Raw genomic sequence first — 19,381 nt, 5'->3', positions numbered from 1 at the left:
CGCAGTCCACAAAGGTTTTACTCGGAACTCGAGCTGACAGAAAGAAACACTTAGGCCAGATGTTACAAACGCTTAAAATACGTGAAATGAGCTAAAGGCGGTTTCATTGACTCCATCGTATCTGTATCACTTCGTCTCTTTCAAACAAACCTGGCGGCAAATGTTGAGACAATTGCAGCATATAGTTTTGATCAGGCACTAGCCTCCCTAATCGACTGCCACAGAGTACAAGGAAATGAGCAATCGGCCGGTGTGAACCGTACAGGCGAACAGACACGAGTCCTTCTGTACGTGGACTTTGAAGCCTGTCAAAAAAAAAAAAAAAGAAAAGAAAAGAAAAAAGGCTTGAGACAACACTGTTCCTCTCATTAATCCCCAAACACAAGAAACGAACAGAGTGACTGGGCTCGACATTTTTTTGTTCTCTCATAAAGAGAGCTTGGAATGAAGCTCCACACGTTATGAAAGCTATTATCTTCAGCCGCCAGTCTTGGCTAGAGAGAGAGAGACAGAGAAAGAGAAACAGAGAGAGAGAGAGAGAGAGAGAGAGACACAGAGAGAGAGAGAGAGAGAGAGAGAGAGAGAGAGAGAGAGAGAGAGAGAGAGAGAGAGAGAGAGAGAGAGAGAGAGAGAGAGAGAGAGCTGGTAAGCCAAAACTAATAGGCAGAATGAGAGGTGCAAGAAAGTAGGGGACTGGGTCAAATCATCTCTCTCTCTCTCTCCCTCTCCCTCTCTATCCTCCAATTACTGACAGACAGTTGAGAATATGAAATGAGACCGAGGAATGAGAAATATTCATATCTCCTCTGAATGGTATTAAATCCTGACAGAGTAAAAGAAAATGAATGGTTGGTTTCAATTTTTGCAATGGATCAAATCTGACAAGACATTAAACTGATCTCAAATCACAGACTGTCTGTATCATCGCCGAGACAAAATGGGACGCTCTCGTTTCGGCTCACGAGGGAAGATTTATTACTAAAAAGACGCAAATTGACATTTTCAAAATGACCGCCCCCGTCCCGTCCCGTCCTTTCATCGGACGATCGGGGAAAACAGCCCTGGTGTTTACGCGGCGAGGCCCGACTGGCACCGAGCCTCGGCCGCAAAAAAAAAACCCAGAGGAAACACGCAAGCATGTCGTAACTCAGATGAGCTGATGTGCAGTCAGTCACTGGAAACAAAATCCCCTCAAATCCTTCATGACTGCAGGACACTCATCCACCACACACATCCATCACCACAGAGGTTTCTATAGGTCATTCTTACAGAGAAACACAGCATCTCATGTAGAGTGCTATACTTCAAACATCTGTTAGAGAATATTTTTAAAAGGCCCTAATACACAAATATTATACATTATTTTCTACAACTCACATTTGTGACAGGATGAGCTCTCTCCCTGCATCTATGTCAATATCTGTTTTCACCCCTTGAAACATTTGGTCATGCAACCCCTGATTTTTTTTCTTGATTTCTTTGCACCCCCCCCCCCCCCCCCAATCGCTTCCGGATATTCTTTTCAATTCTGCCTACCTCGAGCATCCTCCACTGGCTGCACCACTTCAAAAACACACCTCATGAAAAAATCAGGAGGCCTGTCTGACATGTGTCCCCGTGCCCTGATGGCATGCCTACACCAAAGACCGGCATTGATTTTCTGTAACGTGGGGTCGGATTAGCCCTCTGCAGGGATTAGCTGCCTGTGCAAGGCCTCGGGGTTCGCTATAAAACTAATAATTAATTCAAAACAGCCGAGGCCCGTGGAAGGATACGCTCACTGCATGTTCCCAACGTGAGGGGGTGAGTATGAGTGACGGACTGTCTGGCAGTCTGTGGAAGGAACAGCTGTATGTGTGTGTGTGTGTGTATAGGTATATAGGTCTACTATATGTTCAACCTGATTGCCTCCATAGTTTGACCCCGGCCTTGCTTAATCCTCACTAATATGTAGTGTTAATTGGATGCTATTTAACCATTTGGGTTGGGAGCACGTAGCAGGTAGCATCATCTGCATACAATTAAATATTGACATTTAGCTTAAACCCACACGCACCTATTTAGAAGTCACGACAAACATTCATATGTACTTCCATGCAATTTAAAAAGCTATTAAATCAGTATAGGGACAGTATGCTGTAAAATTCAGTCACATAATGCAAACAGGAAATGGTGTATGGGAGTTATATCAGTACTATAATATTAAAAGTGGTGAACGAGTCTGTTGCCTCAGACTAGAAGAGTTTTAGTAAAGTAGTTTCTAACTACCACCACCACCACACCTGAGAAAAAAGATAAGATGTAAAGACTGTGCAGACAATCATACAAAAGAAAAGCATTAATAGAATAATGAGAAGGTCATCTGTGTTGTCTTTAGTCAAGCTTTTCAGTCATGTCTTCATGTTTTGGGGGGGGAAAAAACATAAAACAACCTCCTTGTATATCATTAATACTGAGAAGGAAAAACTCTCAAGCTGTGTCATTACAGCTGGACCAAAGGGGAAGGAGCAGTAAACAACAACAAATGGGTATGATTCATCATGCAGGCCAACCTCTTGCTTCTATTCGAAGACTGCCGCATGTTCTCCTATCCGCCGCTGTGGAACCCTTTCATGTGTGTTTCCTTTAGCAAAAAAGGGACGATTTACGACCAACCGACCGATCAATCTTCCCCCCGTAAGAAACTATGAAAACCCTTCTGTTTGCGCTCTGAGAAACAGATGTCTTTCTGTTTCATACTATAAACCAATATCGCTTCGTGGAGCGTAAAGCAACACAGCGGCGCTGCGCGAGACGCAGAATTGGAGGCCAGGGGTTGCAGCCTCAAAGTATCACTTGACTTAAATTTCATATGTTCGTAAAATGCTGACAGTAAAACGCGTATATACGTGTTTGACGCCATCCAAAGGCAACGAGCCAAGAGCCGTATGAATAAAACCGTCTCTGGGAGGGTTTGTGTTTAACTTGAAGTGAAACAAAAACAATGAAAACCATCACGAGTTGAAGCATTTCACCGCATCCCACTGTTATCCTCCCCCTCCTTCTTTTCTACCTAGCTGCCAATAAGGGTTTCCATAGTCAGAGAAGGTAAAGGGATTTCTCTCGCTCTTCCACACACTTTGATCTGACTGACACACAAACGGCCCTCAGATCACAAGTCCACAGACCCTGTTGGGCCTCTCTGCCTGGTCTGCTTGTACATGTACACTTGGTCCCTGGGAGGATTCCTCACCCTCCTCCCATTTCCCTTCGCCTCTCCTTTACCCCTTCTTCTTCTTCTTCTTCTTCTTCCTCCTCCTCCTCTTCCTCTGCTGTTTGGTGTTTTGAAACATCTGAGTACAGACATGTTCTGAGCTTTGGAGGACCCAGGGGCCCCGGGATCCAGACAGAGGGAGAAAATAAAGAAACTCTACAGTGCCCCCAGTACAAAAGCTATCTCGCCATTACCACTGGGGATAAACTCTTAACCATCACCAAACGTCTGGACAGACAGAGGAGATCAGAAGGCTGTTTGGTCTGTTGTTCACGTAATCATATTGTCAGCTAATAGTGCAGTCAGCAGCTTGCGGTGGAACAAGTACGATGGGAGTCAGTGCATTCATCCTAATGGATAAACAGCGTTTTAAGAGGGAAAACAGAGAATAGGAATACTGTAATACGCAGCCTGCTGGCCCCAAAATGGAAGGGTTGTTCCTTGTAGTTTTCCAGCACAGACGTGTCAGCAGCATGGACATGAAACATGCCGTCACTGTTTCTTATCTCAATATGTCCCTGGGTGGAAAAGTGAGGCAACAGCTTACTGATGTCTTGCAGCCTGCCTGACCATTAAAACATATTTCCATGCTGATGGATGTCAGATGTAGCCTCAAAAGAACCGTAGCTTGCCCTTGATTTCTGAGCTCATTCCCAACTACAGTTTTCTAAACTTATTCTTCATGCTTCACAAATGGAGCGAGCAAATATAGACTGTAAACAAAAAAAAAAAAAAAAAAAAGGGGGGGAGAGCGCAGCCGAGGGGGGAGCGCAGGGGTTATCGCAGACAAATCTCGCCGCCCGACCCATGAGGGGAACGTGGGATGGCAGCTCGGAGGGACAGTCGTGAAAGCTGTGAAAGATGCGAGCAAGTTTATCTAAAATGGAAACAGGAAATGAGTTACAGCTGTGCCGAGAATGTGGCACAGCTGTCCAGGGCCAGGGATGGTTTAAGCATTTTACGGGGGGTGCCGAAAAAAATAAAGAGGGGGGGGCCTGAAATTGCAGAACAAGCAAATAATGTGGCCTGCATGAACTGCAGTTTATCACATCCAGAGTGGCAAACCGTGATTAAACCTGACTCAAATTATGGAGGTTAAAAGATTATTATATTGCTTCCTCGCCTTCACCAGTACGTACAAATTCTTTCAGTGATCGCGAGGCCTTCACGAGCTGCTCTCCCTCTCATAACAGCTTCCAAGTGCAGTTTATGGACGAAGGATTTATTCATCCACTGACAACATTTATCATGCAGCCCTCTTAAAAAAAATCCATCCCCTAAAATTCAAAACATGGCAAAAACTGCAATCATCCTCTCAAAACTTGGCATGGATACACCCATGTATCTGTCTTCACTTTTCACCCCTGGGCCCTCTAGGAAAGACTGTGGGAGATTGAAAGCCATGAAGCGACCAAAACTGCCTAGACCATACCAAAGGAGGCTCCTTTGTTCGTCATCCAAAACAGGCTCCAAACCTTTTTTCCTCATCTGGGATTCAGCCAAGGGAAGTAGAAGTATGGCTGCCCCTCTTCATGCTGTTCTAATATGTTCCATGCCTTCCAGTTGCTTACATCATCAATCTAGGAGATGGCTAAATGTGATGGGATGAACGTAAACAGTGTTTGAGTTGTGGGCTAAAAGAGACGCAGGTCGTGTCTGTGCCGTTTTTATAAATGCACACGTGGAGAGGTCCTAATTGTTGGCAGTTAGCCTAAATGACTTCGCATGTGCTCTGTACTGTAAAACCATCATCGCGGGAGGAGAAAGGAATCGGCTCTGCAGAATAAAAAACTCACCCACATCATCAACTTCAAGCGGCGGGCTTGTTATTGACAGCCGAGCGCCAGATCTAATCATCTCCCTTTTAATGTTCGCTTAAAAATGCACACCCTCACGTCAAAACCTGAGTACATATTAACTCTCCCCAAATGGTCTACTTACTAAACATGTCACTAATGAATTATACATCTGACTTTTTTCCTCCCCTCTCATATTTACATGGTGTTTTGGCAGGATTTGTGTAGTAGCTGTAAAGTATTTAATAAGTGTTTAAATTAAATATGTAGGAGAGTCAAGATCTTAGCCAGGGCACGCACCGCAAAAGTAGATGTTTACCCAATATCAAAAAGACTCGGCGATGCCTATCAGAATGACTAAGACATATGGATAGTTTGTTTTTCACTTGCCAAAACAGAAAAAGGGAGTATGTCCACTTGGGCCCCATCGGTTCAAATCATAAAGATCCATCACTGGCTCTGCACTCTGCTAAAACGCTAAGGAAACATACTGTAGATTTTAAGACCCTTTTTTTATTCAGCCAGACTGTGTACTAAAACTAATTGGATTTCTGTCAATGGAAAAAATATATCCCTGGGACGGCTTTGAACTCAATAGCTCTGACTACCCAACTGCGCATGAGGGAGAGGGACCTCGCCACATGCCAAGCACCGGGGAGGAAAATTAAATCAGTGGTCAACATAAAATATTAAAATAGCATGGTATCGAATTTTCAAAAAAATAAAAAAATATAAAAAAATCATGTCAGGGTGGCTCATTATGGGCGGCAAGGCAGTGAATTAAGCTATATTTAGTGGGTGATAATTGAAATCATAGCTGTAGTCATTACCACTGACAAGTTTCTAAATAATACCCAATAAATCCCCTCTTTTTAGCAAGGTCTCCGTGACAGCTGGCAGTGCTGAAAAATATAAAGTGGAGAAACAGAATCTCTTTTCCTTTCTTTCCTCGCTCCCTTCCACCCTGCTCCCCCCTCAAAAAAAACCCCAACTCTTCTCTCTCTCTCTCTCCCTCTCTCTCTTAGAGCCAATAAAATGTCAGCTTTTATTCTCCTCCTCCAAAGTGTTGGCTACATGTCAGCAGGCCCGTCTAAAGCTCTGCCACTGCAAGCTGAAGGCCTGTAAATCTCTGTGTCAGTGGCACGCCATCCGTCTTGGGATATACAATAAAAAATGTGACGCAGTCATAAAAGGAATGGCATCACTGCCCAGTATATATAATGTGAACAAAAGGAACATAAAGATGTTCCCTTCCATTCAGTTCCTACGCCACAAGATGGTCTAAGATTGAAGGAGAGAGGAGGCTGTGGAATGCTCTGGGAGGCTGATGGCGGATCCTGACAGTGATGGCTCTGTGGCCCTTTGTTGTGTTTTAATAGAGAGATAAAGATTTATACTATATCTGTTATACTCGGGCTGAAGGAGCTAATAGACTAGCTACTCAGCTGTATTACACCATGTCTATACAGAAGGAGTAGTGTGTTCAGCATTTTAGCACGGCAGCTGCACCGCTCGGTGTCTGTGCAGGAAGTGCTTATGAATAGTACCGTTTTAGACCTTGTATTTTTACAGTATTCAGAGCCCAGTACACAATCACTGTAGTTACACTGGTAAACATGAGTAAATATACATAAAACATAAAATACAATTTGCATGTGTCTACAGACCGCTAGACTTTCTCCGTAGGCTCAGCTTAATACAGTTGGCAAGTCTTTTTTGTATTGTCCAAAATGGCAGTTAACTAAAGCCTGCAATGTTTTGAACGTAGCACCAAGGCGTTCATGCGTAGCCAAAACCTGATGAAGGTTATTCCTTTGTCCCATAAATCTTCAGTGCTGGACTAAAGCTACAGCTAACAAGTCATTGGCCACACTCGCGTGTTGGGTATGATGTCCGTTTGTCAAGATTAATATGGGTGTAAGGGTAAAAGAAACTTTTGTGGCAAAGTACTGGTTATATACTCCAGTCAAGCATAACATTATGACCACTGACAGGAGACGTAAACAACATTGACCATTTTGTGACAATACAATGTTCTGCTGGGAAACATTTGGACCTGGCATTCATGTGGATGTTACTTAGACATGTAGCACCCACCTAGACCAGAGCAGGTACCCCCACCCCATAGCAATGACACTCCTTGAGTAGGAGGATGCAGCCTGACACAAGTACACATACAAAAATGCTTTAGGAACAACTCAAAAACCATAAAGAACAGCACAAGGTGTTGACCTGGCCTCCAAATTCACTAGATCATTAAGTATCTGTGGGATGCACTGGAACAAGCCTGATCCACAGAGCCCTCTACAGTCACCCTGTTGTTCCCTTTTAACCAACTGGAGCCACTGTTTTTGTTTAACTTCAGATCTTTTATAAAACTGTGCAGATTCATCAGAATACAGCAGCAGTATAGTTACTCACAGGGCTAAAATGACTGATTCTGTGGGCACATCAGAATATAACATCTGGGTCTATTTGAATGAGGCTTCCATTTAAAACTTGTTTAAATACTTCCATTTCGACCGAGAAGAAAGACTAATCCGGTGTATCCAATTTCTGCATAGAAAATAACAGTGCTTGATCTTTCTTGTAAAGATCACCGTTACTCAGTGTCAACTATTTAAATCAATCCATTCACGATCCCCTTTCCACCCATCGGTCATTGCATGTGCAATCCGACAAAACCCTCCATTCTTTATACGAGTGCAAACCAAAGCTCCACTGGTTCTGTTTGATTCTAGCGGAGGTGTGTCCACCAAGTTTGTGAGTACAAATGAAGCCTTCTCATTGTCCTCCCCAGCGTGCAGAGACTTACGGAAATAGATCAAACCATAGATTTTAACAAACACTGAGGTCCTGAGGTGACAACATGTGGACAGAATAAGGAGTTCACCTGCAAACATCATCAGCCGGGCAGATTTTTATCCACTGCTGGACACAGGAAACACAGAAACAGAGCAAGAACCACCAACGACTGAAAGAAATAATGGAGAGGAGCTTTCCTTCATATACAAGTTAACTGCATTTCCAAAATAAAACCAACAAAGAGATTAAGGTGTGTCTCTGTAACACTAGAATGTGGTTTTCCTGTATGACTTTATGCAGCAAGAGATTGTTTGAACCCTTTAAAGATAAATCTAAAGACTTTCCACAGCATAACCTCATTTACATGACTGGTGCCATCACATACTCCACATATAATTTTGATGAATCAAAGTGCGAGAAGTGTTCGCAACAATCACATAAAAGCAAACTCTGGTGTGGCCTCAAATTGGAGAGACGGAGGAACAAGACAAGCCATCCATTAAGCATAACATCCTTAGCTCCATGTCATCCCGCCACTTTCCCAGGAGTAGTACATCATTTAAAAAAAAAACATCCCAGTGAAAATTAAAAAGGTTCTTTTTTTTCCCAGCGGCACGGAATGATACAAAATATCAATGTCCTTCATATGAATAAGTTATTTCCTTGCAGACCGTGTCCCTTTCATCTATCTGGTTTAAATCTCTTAGGACTGGGAGAGCTCTGCATACTCCTTAATTTATGAGACACAGATCAGGTTATCCCGGAATATCGGCCTAAACAGGCCTGATAGATCGGATATGGAATATATTTCCTCAGCAAGAACAGAGTACGCCACCACTATTACCAGACACGCACACACTCTACGCTCCCAGTTAAGTGATTTGAGGACTTCATACTGCCAATGTTTCATATCCTCTCCTCCTAACTGACACTTTATCTGCATACCGGCATCTCTGTAGATTGAACACTTAGGCAAGACAATGACAGCCTCTCTTCCTGTTGTCACTTCTCATTCTGGGGCCAGTCTCATGCCTCTTACTGGGCTCCTGCCAATATCAGACACCCCCTCCCCATCCTCCTCCTCCTCGCCTCACCATCAAACAGCCAGAGTGTACCTAGCCTGGATAGAAAAGGAACACTTGAAGTCTGTGACACTCATTTGTCAATTAGCAGGCCCCTTCCAGTGTTGACATACAGCAAGTTGAAAGACAGAGCGGCGCCTGTGACGAATTAAAAGAGACAGATGAGTGAGGCTTGAGCGGCGGAGTAATACTATAATGTTCCTTAGATATGAATATAAAACGACACAGTTGACAGGCCATACAAGGTTTTATTTCATTTCTCAGTGTACCAGGCCTCCCTACTTTGTCTTCTTTGTTCTCTTTTCATCAGACTACTTACATCTCATTTTGACAGCCGGGCGACATTTAGAGCACTTTCGTTTTAAAATGCGAGTTAGCATACTTGATTTGTCATTAAAATGCAAAACGCCTGCCATCACCAACATGGCCTGGGTGAGCGCGTACCCCGTCAGACACACACACACACACACACACACAGACGCAGGCACACACATCCAGCACGTACACGCTCACATACAGTGTGAATCTGTGTGTGTGTGTGTGTGTGTGATAAAGCCCGATGTGGGTCGCTCTCTTTCTTAATGGCAGGTTGAATTTCGACTTAAAAGTCTAAATGTCGAGTTCATCTGCTTCATAGAAGTCTGTTAATTACACCAGAGACTAATGTTAATGTTTCACATTATATAGTAAATAAACATATGATCCCAGTTTGGCTAACAAATGAATTAAAGATCCATGCGCTCAGAAATTATCAAAATATAACCATGTCACCAAAAATAAAATGTTTTATCGACTACTGCTAAATATGATTGCAGCAGACAAACCAATTAAGGCTTACCATTATACATTACGCTTCGAAAATGTGTTATATTTGTCAGTTGTGATTACAACTTGCTGTAGATGAACAATTGGTGGCAGAGAGGTGCCAGGGTTGAAGTAGTGTCAGGATCTGACACTATTGTACAAAAATAATTCCTACTGAAAACTAAACTTTTTTTTTTTATTATTTTAGTTGTTCATATGCGTCAGTACACCTTCAGTAAGCCTTGTACAGTCTTGCACAAATAACACAGACATTTTGCAATTATAATCACTTCCACACTAGTGGAAATTAATGGATAGTAATATAACAGTCCTGCATTAAATCTTACCTTAATAAAGGTTATGGTATTCAGCATTTGTTTAAAATAACTGAGAGAGATGTTGATTCAACTGTGTCTTCATTTTTCATGTTTATTTCAATCCCGTTTAAGAGCACCAACAACTGCAAGTGATCATACAGGTGAATTACCACTCTTCTGGTGCCGTTTCAACACAAACTGAACATTATAAAAGTCATGAAAGGAGATTTAGAGCAGGACTGTTACATGAAATGAACCGTTTTTCACTAGTGTACCTAATGTTTTGACAAGTGAGTGTATTTCTCCAAGAGAAACAGCTTTGTCATAATGTAATCCAATACAGACAAAGTTAAACATCCCTCTGACACAGTCACAACAAAAACTGAATATGGTCAAGTTAGGAATTATTGCATGGCTGCTGGATTGCAGAATTTTGCGCAGGTGTTCTTAAAAGTAAAATAGCGCCTGTTTAAGTTTCCACATATCTTGTTGATTCACAAACATGATTTGTTTATCCGGACGCTCTGTCAGATTTCTAAAGAAATCTGTAGTGTTGTAACAATTTGAGGATTCTTCCCGTGACTCACAGACATGTGTCCTCCTCAATCCTCATGTGTCCAGGCCGATAACACTGCATGTAACAGATGCTGCCACCAAAGGTGCACCCCAGTCACAGAGGGAAATCATGTCAACATAACACATGCCCCCTCACTGCATTGTGTACACACCTGACCTGGAACAAAGTGGACAACACAATACTAACCAAGCCCGTCCTGAGACAGAAATCTCACTGTGAGCCACACTTCTCAACACATTGATGAGACAGGCTGACACTGCAGCACACAGGAGGAGAGGTGTGGGTGTGACAGCACACTACCATAATTTCATCCTGCCATTACCTGCCCAGCCACTCACAGTTATGCTCACAGAGACAGATGCACAAACACTGCAAGGAAGCAAGCATGCACAAGCGTACACAAAAACATAAACACAGGTGCAAGACACACGAAAACACACAGGACTCAGTTAAAGCCGGTGCCAGTACCCTGCTTCTCGTTGTGACCCATTGTCAGGTTGCCGGATGAGTGTTGTCAATTGAGCTGACAGAAATAAGCATATTAGCTACAACAATCTCTGGCAGTGTCTCCCTCTCGATTTGAGTCGAGCAGCATGAAGGAGTGCAGCAGGCTGAAGGCTTTCCACTGAGTTTAACCAACGTGTGCATCTGTTTACACCTGCTTCGCTTGAGCTGACACTGAAGCGGGGTCAAGGTGTCAATACACGAACGTCTCTACCACTGACACACAATGTCAGCAGAACGCTGACCGCTGATGAGATGAATAATTGTATAGAAAACTATCAGAGTTGCTCCATATGTGGATGGTTATCTCCTTTGCGACAAGGCTGAAAGTGTGTCTTCACATTTAGCTTGACAATTATACACTATGTAAATTAAAACGTGACACTTTAGCTTATTTTAAAAGGAAATCTAAAAGTTGTTTGTGTTAGTACACCAGCATCCAGGTAAAAATATCCCATAAAAAAAAAAAAACTTGTGTTGTGTGTGTATAAGTATTTTTTCATTAGAATCTACACCAAGCATAAACTTACAGATCAGCTTGAATGGCAATATGGACAACAAAGCCCTGGCTGTATTGTAATGAACAGTTCCTAGGGTAGTCCCAAAAAGAAAACTACAGTTAACTGAAATCCTGCTATTCAACCAACTGAACGACTGCAAGGGAACGAATCTGCCTGCTATCTCTAGATGAACTAAATCCACCACTGCGCACCGAGTACACTCCAGGCGGTAGCATTATTAGACCTAATAAATGATAAATAAACATAACAAGCTAGCATTATATTAAATAATTTAAAATAATGATTTTTTTTATTAAGATTACAACAACAGACCAGTGGGCACCTTCTTAACTGACTGTGTATCTTTACTCAGATAAATTAGCCTCTAGATGATCAAGCCATATAGGTTGCTGAGCTGTAAAATGCAAACCGCTGTTTGCAGAATAACTCGACTTTGAGTTATTTGCCAAACTATTCCTTCAAATGAGAACATATCAACATGTGATGCTTCAGAGAACCCAACTCTAAGGATCCTTATAGCAGAACTGCACTGACGGTAAAGTCGTCCAGACTAAGTACATAATTAGATCTTAATCTTTTAGGCCTTGTACCTTGTTTTGTCTGAGTTTAGAAGTAGGACATTATGAGTCCTCCAGTCCTTTATGTCTTTAAGGAATGCTTGGAGTTTCATGGGCGTTTCATAGATAAATATGGTGAGGTCAACAGGAACATTTATCACTTATTTATCTGATGAGTAAAATAAAAAAAGCACATCACTTAAAGCATAATCAAAACTATTAATTCTGCAACTTTAAATGAACAAGTTTCTTGCTAAAAAAAAAAGGGAGTACATTCCTTACAGAGAGCTACACTGATCAGGTATAACATTATGACCACCTTCCCAGTATGGTGTAGGTCTCCCTTGTGCCTCCAAGACAGTTGTGACTCATCAGAGAATGGACATGGGCCTTCTGAGGGTGTCATGTGGTGTCTGACAACAGAATATTGTTAGTGGGCGGCCTTTAGGTCCTATGGGCTGAGGGGAGGGACCTCTTTGGATCAGGCTTGTTCCAGTGCGTCCAACAGATACTTGATCAGTTTGGGATCTAGTGTTCCTAAACCGTTTTTGTGTGTGTGTCTGTCTCAGGCTGAATCCTGATGAGGTGGGGGTGCCTGGTCTGGTCTAGGTGGGTGCTACATGTCTAAGTAACATCCACACGAATGCCAGGTCCAAAGTTTCCCAGCAGAACATTGAATTGTCACAAGATGGTCAATGTTATTCACTTTACCTTACCAGTTTTAATGTTGTGGCTGATCAGTGTATATCAATATAGTAGCACGTGGTATTTGAGTTTTTCCTTATTAAAGTCTGTTCAAGATAGAGCAGCACAAGGAGTAAGTAAGAGTCAGGGCTCTCGTAGTTGCATTCCATGTGAATATAAAGCCTAGTGGGGGGTTGCTGTGCCTTACTTAGCATAAAACACAATCACATGTTGAGCGGCTTATTTAATTTCACATCTCTGCCCACCCATGACCTCCCAGTGTTGTCATGTGAGCACCAACACACACCAAGAATGTATATGGCGGAAAGGTTTGAATAACCGCACTAGCTAATGTATTCAGTGTGGATAAAGATATAGCTTAGACTGAGGGCTAATGTTATGTTGGTGCTACTTATTGGAATCAGCTTTTACAAATGTCTCTGGGTGCTTTTTTTTGGTTCGCTCGTGATACACATTTTCAAAACATTTAAACATAAAAGAGGAAGCGCAACGCAACAGATCCCATTTCCCTCTCGCAAACCGTCAATCAATAGTCCACTAATACGAGCCCCAAATGGTTCGAGCACTACTTCTTTACCACTTCCCTGCCCACACCACCCTTTGAAGTCCAGTAACGATATCCGACATCTGAGATTAGCCGAAGTGAAAACTAATAATAAATTAGTAATATCTGAGCCATGAATATTTGATTTTAAACAGCCAGTCTTTAATGTGACAGGTTCAAGGGCAAGAAACATAATGCCAGCCTTGATATCCCTGAAACCAACACATAGAAGAGTGGTTTGGGTCAGATTTCATAACGTGCTCCATGAAACGAAACAGCCTTTCACTTCCTCTGATGAAACACTGAGACATTTATGTCCAACAGAGTGTTCTGTATAATGAACATGCATCCTATTTGCAATATGAAGAAATATAAAAAGGTCATGGAAGTTCTGTATTTATGAGCAATTAATCAAAAGCCCGGAAGTTATTATTATTATCTTGTTTACTACTATCCATCATCTACTACCACTTGTCTTAAAGGTTTGCGGGGGGGACACACGCAGTGAAGGAATCAGTTCTGCAATGGAAATCTCTACGTACAGTGATGATCTGATGCGCAACCATAAATGTGGCTTAAATCTGTAGCATGAGGAGGGAAGAGAGAGTTTAAAGGACACACTTGCTGCTCAGACTGCCAGATACAGCATTAAAACATGCAACGTGGCCATAAAAAAATTCAACCAAACAGCAACGAAGAGAGAAAGGTTATTAAAAAGTCTAAACTATGATTCACATTTTTTCAGTTTCAGTTAAGAAAGGGCAGCAGTCTTTGTTAAAAAGAATAAAAAGACGTCCACTGTGTGAAGGTAAGCAACACAGCAACAGTGTGCACACATGCATACAGTATTTATTAGGTCAAAAGGTCATAGGTTTCCTGGGAACTCGTTTTTTGATCTGGTCTGAAAACTGCATATAAATGAGGAAATTTGCACAATGACACAACATAAGTCAGATTAATTGAAGGCTTCAAATCTCCAGTGCAGACAACCGCCTCAAGACAACAACTGTGAACAAAAAACTGCCTCTACTGAGATGGCTCCATGGCCTGACAGTCATGAAAAGGGTTCAGAAACAAAAGCACCTCATAACCATCATCTCTTCCCTTTTACTTGCCAGATCAACTATGCTAGTCCTGCTGCTGAAATGGCAGCCCCCTCTGAAGCAGCTGCCACGAGGTGCTCCTTCATGCCCTGACAGAGGAATCTTTTCTTCCATTTGCACCCTGAATTAGCATGTCACATTTATCGATCGCAGCTTTTATCCTGGCCCCAGCATGTCACCGGGCCCCGTCTCCAACGCTCATCCAGCTCTTTGATGCCCGAAGACACTCTGACCACCTGTAGACCAAGATCACGGTAAAGAGAGGCTGTGCATAGCATGCCTTGGTCATCCTCTTACCTGAGCTGATTGAAACTCAGATCTAGTCTTTTTGCAAACTGTCCGTACGTGTCTCCGAGGAACCCTGGAATCTCATTGCAGTCATGTCCGATGAATGAAATCTTAAAATTAAAAACAAGAAATAATAATTGTGAGATAAGCTGCAAATATTGTACACTTTCAAAACACTACACCACAGTAAGGTTTAGTTCTATCTGAATGAATGGCACATATGGCAGTAGCTATAACACAGACATGATGCTTAATTGTAAACAAAGCCAGGTGTCAATAACACCTGTCATGCTGCTAATACAGTAAGGATGCCTTTCACTTAGAATTACACTTTATCAAGTGAGCAGTAGTTACAACACATTGCAGTAGGTACACGATGTTGCTGCAGCTTTAGAGGCGTTATTTTCTCCAGTCAAACTGTGGGAGGATCCGAACAACTGAAAGTTAACTCTGGCTGCAGTGTGTCACATGACACCGGTGAAAAACAAAATCAGTATGTATACAGCACTGGTATACGTTGCTTTGTTTAAAGATATCGCTTTTTACGTGTCGGAGACAAAGTCTGACACAAACAGTTCCTCAAACAAACTTACTTGGGTCCCATTCAAAGCGACCAGCGACTCGTTTTGTGCCATGAGTTCCTCCGGATAATGACAGATCAGCGTTTCTTAGATAAAGGTATCTGGGTTGGTCTCCAAACTCCGGCTCGCGTTGAAAAACACCCCGCTGCTGTCAACATTAAATGCTGATGTTTGATGGTGAAGCCCGGCTCTCTTTGAGGGTCTACCGCCGCTTCTCAATTGACTCTACAGTTTCCGCGTGCCGCCTGGATCAGCTGACCTGCTGTTGTGCGGAAGCACGCGGCCACTGTTTGTTAGTGAGCAAATGTCAGTGCTGCTGACAGTCTCATGGAGGTTAGGACTACAGTCACAACGCAGGTGGGGAAATCTGCTGCTTATCATTACACTGCGTATTAGTTAACACTTAACAGTTAAACATTTCAGAATAGGTCCAACTTAATCTGTTAAACAAGCAGCTAGCACACAGTCACACAGGAAGTCCTGCACCTGAATAATATAATAAAAAACACATTCAGCTGGATAGATGGATAACCAATTAAACCGGATATTGTCTGCATTTTACCTGTGTTAGCTGAAGTGGCTGTCTTAACTGGTCCACTTAACCATAAGGAGCTGACTGAGGGGCAGTGGCGAGCCTAGATTCTGGGGGGGTCCCATGCAAAGGCTTACCGGCGCTATCCCCAAGAGATTTCACTTCATTGAGCTAGTTCCGTTAACAAGTCACCAAACCAAACATACTGAACATAAGCAGCCCAAATTAGCCAAATCTGGACCTGTAAAATATAGTCATGTTGGGCCCACCTTTTCCATATTTTTCATGGGACCACAAAGAATTGTCTGGTTTGCCTGTCATGAATGTGTGCACCGACTGAGGGTATATAGGATGTTAAAATGATTTTAGTTCAGGGCCCACAAACAGCCTAATCTGATTTCAAGCATGCCGGACCAGTAACTTAATAGTATAATAACCTATAAATAACAACAACTCCAATTGTTTCTCTTTGTTAGTGCAAAGAAGCTTACAAATTCATGCTGCAGGCCAGATTAGACCCTCTAGCGGGCCGGTTTTGGCCCTCAGGCTGTATGTTTGACACCCCTGGCCTATAGCCTACTTGCCAAACTCATGTCATTAACCTAAATAATAATAAATGTATACATAAGCAAAAGGACAGTCTTTAAATGTCTTAGTGCTAACATATAAAAGCTTCAGTAGCCACCTTAATTAGCCAAATTAACCACTAGAAGGAGCTAACAGCCGGCCACTTTACCTGAAAATTACTACAGATATTCATTCAAACTTCATTCAAAAAATAAATATAAATAAATAAAAAGTTCATAAACTGGATACAATGCCTCTAATTTACCTGTGCTAGCTTAGGTAGCAGCTCCCCCATGGTAGCCCAAGAAGCTGCCTAAATTAGCCGAGATCACGAGAAGTTATACAGTTACTCTGGTTAACTAGTGGTTTAACTTATATATTTGCGTTAATATTCCCAAAAATGAATGCAATGCCTTAATTTTACTTATGTTAGCTTAAGTAGCTGCATTAATTAGCCTGCTTAACCATCGGAACGTAAAAGGTCCTTTATTGTGGGTTTACAGGAGATATACCTGTCCAACTCCTTTCTGATCCTAATTCTTAAAAGGTATTTATAAACCCAAAACATGGTTCTTACAAATATTACTAATAACGCACAGACTACCCTTTTTCCAGGTAGGCCTGGAAGTTACAACTGTCAACATCTTTATGCCTCTTTGTCCATGAAATATTCAGTGCTGCCCCCTGTGTCCATAAAGCAAATTCATAGCATAAATTCATTCAAATACAACACATTACTTACCCTTTTGGCATAGCTAGCAGCAAGAATATATATATATTTGTTGAGAATAGTTTCCACAGGAACATGCCTTCTCCCTACCAGAGATGTAGCTCCTATGGAAACTGCTGTCAAAACATTTGGTGGGATTCAGTAGAACTACTAGGTCGGCTGGGACTCATTTTGCTCCGGGGTCAACAAACAGTATCATCCAGCCATATCTACCATTATTAGAAGTATTTCTAATGCAAACATCCCTAATAGCAAATAGCAAATGCTTTCCTAAACTCAGCATCCAGATTTATCCCATAGAATGAATGAGTTAGTCCGAAATTAGGATACTGCTTTCTAAATCATAGCCTAAGCAATTAACAATTTAAATGTAAAATGCTTAACTTCTAACTAATGTACATTCTATTCTAGAACGCAGTTTTGCTACTTTTTACTGACAATGACACCTGTGATGTGGAATGTGGAACAGAATCCGTCTCAAAATGTATAAACTTAACCATGATAGGCTACCAAAGACTTGTGACATCAGGTTTTCCATCGGTTTGTCCAAACTACATGACGACATGACTAGGCTAATCATTTTGGCTTTAGTTTTACAATGCACTGGTCTGTATTCCAAACAATATACGTAAACATCTGTCATGTTGCTGTGGAACCATGAGCAAACCCCTTATACTGTCCTTTCAATTTGTCTACTGTGTGGGAATAGGGGGTTTAGGAATGAATCACCCCAGTAGTAACATTTTAAAAGGAATGCAAAATGAAATGGTGTCTATGGATAGAAACAAACACAGCCTAGGGACACTAAATGCATCAAGGAAGAAGATATTTGCAGGCAATGGCTCTTTCTAAGACACATGAGCTGATGCACACCATGATACTAATGCCGGTAAGCTCTGTATACCTTGGATCACTTGATATTATTCACAGCATGTGATGTGACACCTGCTATTTGCAATAGTTAGCATTCGTAGGTGGATTAGGGGCTAACATATTTATACATATTTCATAATATAGTTTGCATCACCTCTTGCAACTTGCATGACTTGGCAACATTATAGGAATGGGAATGAAGCTAGTCTCAGTACATTTTAGAGACTTATTTGTTCAGAATATTCATTTTGTTCATAATTCCTTAGATAACCTGTGCCCAGATGGATTATGCATCTCTAAATCCCCGATTTAAAGGGTAACTGGATGCAGATGTAACAGCAGGTGATTATCAATAACTATTAAATTGCATAGGGCAGTGGTGAAATTGTAACTAATTGTAATCCAGCGACCAGAGAATATCCAAGGCCAAAACAATCCTCACACACATACACACACACACACACACACACAGAGGCTTTTAATGCAAGAGATTTGCCATGATGAATATATTCTGTTGTTAAACTTAAAACTAAAATTTCATTTTAAGCCAAAAATATGAAACGGGAAACTAACATCTTAGCTCACAGTGCACTGAGATTTCATGTAGCTATTAACTAGGCTACTAACCACTATTTGAATATCATGTATCATGACATGTATCATGCATGATATACATCATGATATTCAAATAGTGGTTAGTGTTACATCCAGGTGATCTAATGTCCTTTACCTAGATTTTTAAGCAATAACTCAGGGTTGTCTGCCATGACACAGACCTCCATTTGGGTATGTGTATCAGAGCCCAGCAAAACTGATTTGGTCTGACTGACAACTTAAAATAAATCTGATTTAAAAAATGACCATAACATTCGTTTTTCATTCAGAACATGCAGGCAAGCAGACATTGTCTAACACTAAATCAGCTTAGCTGGCAGCTATGTTTGTCCTGCTTTAATTTAACGTGTTAATGACTAGTATTGTTGCTTCATGGGGTGAACTTGTACGCTTTTGGGGTCGCAGAAGCTGCTGGCTAAGACGCACCAGAAAGTTTGAAAGCGCCATGCTGCTCTTCCGCCGCCCTGCATACGGAATGACGTCACAAGGGACCTCCCATACGCGGAAACGCTCACCGTCTCCCTGCTGCTCGCCAGGAGAGAGAGAGGGAGAGAGAGGGAGAGAGAGAGAGAGAGGGAGAGAGAGAGAGACTGCGTGGTTTCAGTGCTCTCTGTGCTCCTCTCGGTG

At 41.9% G+C, this 19,381-nt stretch overlaps 1 protein-coding gene across 1 annotated transcript in view; it reads right to left on the bottom strand.

The window, feature by feature from the left end:
• Nucleotides 1-15,933, bottom strand: part of lrmda (leucine rich melanocyte differentiation associated) — a 201,036-nt gene extending 185,103 nt beyond the window's left edge. The window contains exons 1-2 of the mRNA XM_084561641.1: nt 15,450-15,933; nt 14,866-14,966 (exon numbers count right to left, since the gene is read on the bottom strand). Coding sequence (XP_084417767.1) covers nt 14,866-14,966; nt 15,450-15,491 — 143 coding nt within the window. The 5' untranslated portion in view covers nt 15,492-15,933. The remainder of the gene's footprint in view (nt 1-14,865; nt 14,967-15,449) is intronic.
• Nucleotides 15,934-19,381: the final 3,448 nt, after the last annotated feature.

Source organism: Chelon labrosus (genome assembly GCF_963514085.1).
Source record: "Chelon labrosus genome assembly, chromosome: 15".
Lineage (NCBI taxonomy): Eukaryota > Metazoa > Chordata > Actinopteri > Mugiliformes > Mugilidae > Chelon > Chelon labrosus.
Note: the sequence above shows the minus strand (reverse complement) of the source record. Positions and strands in the feature narration are given on the sequence as shown.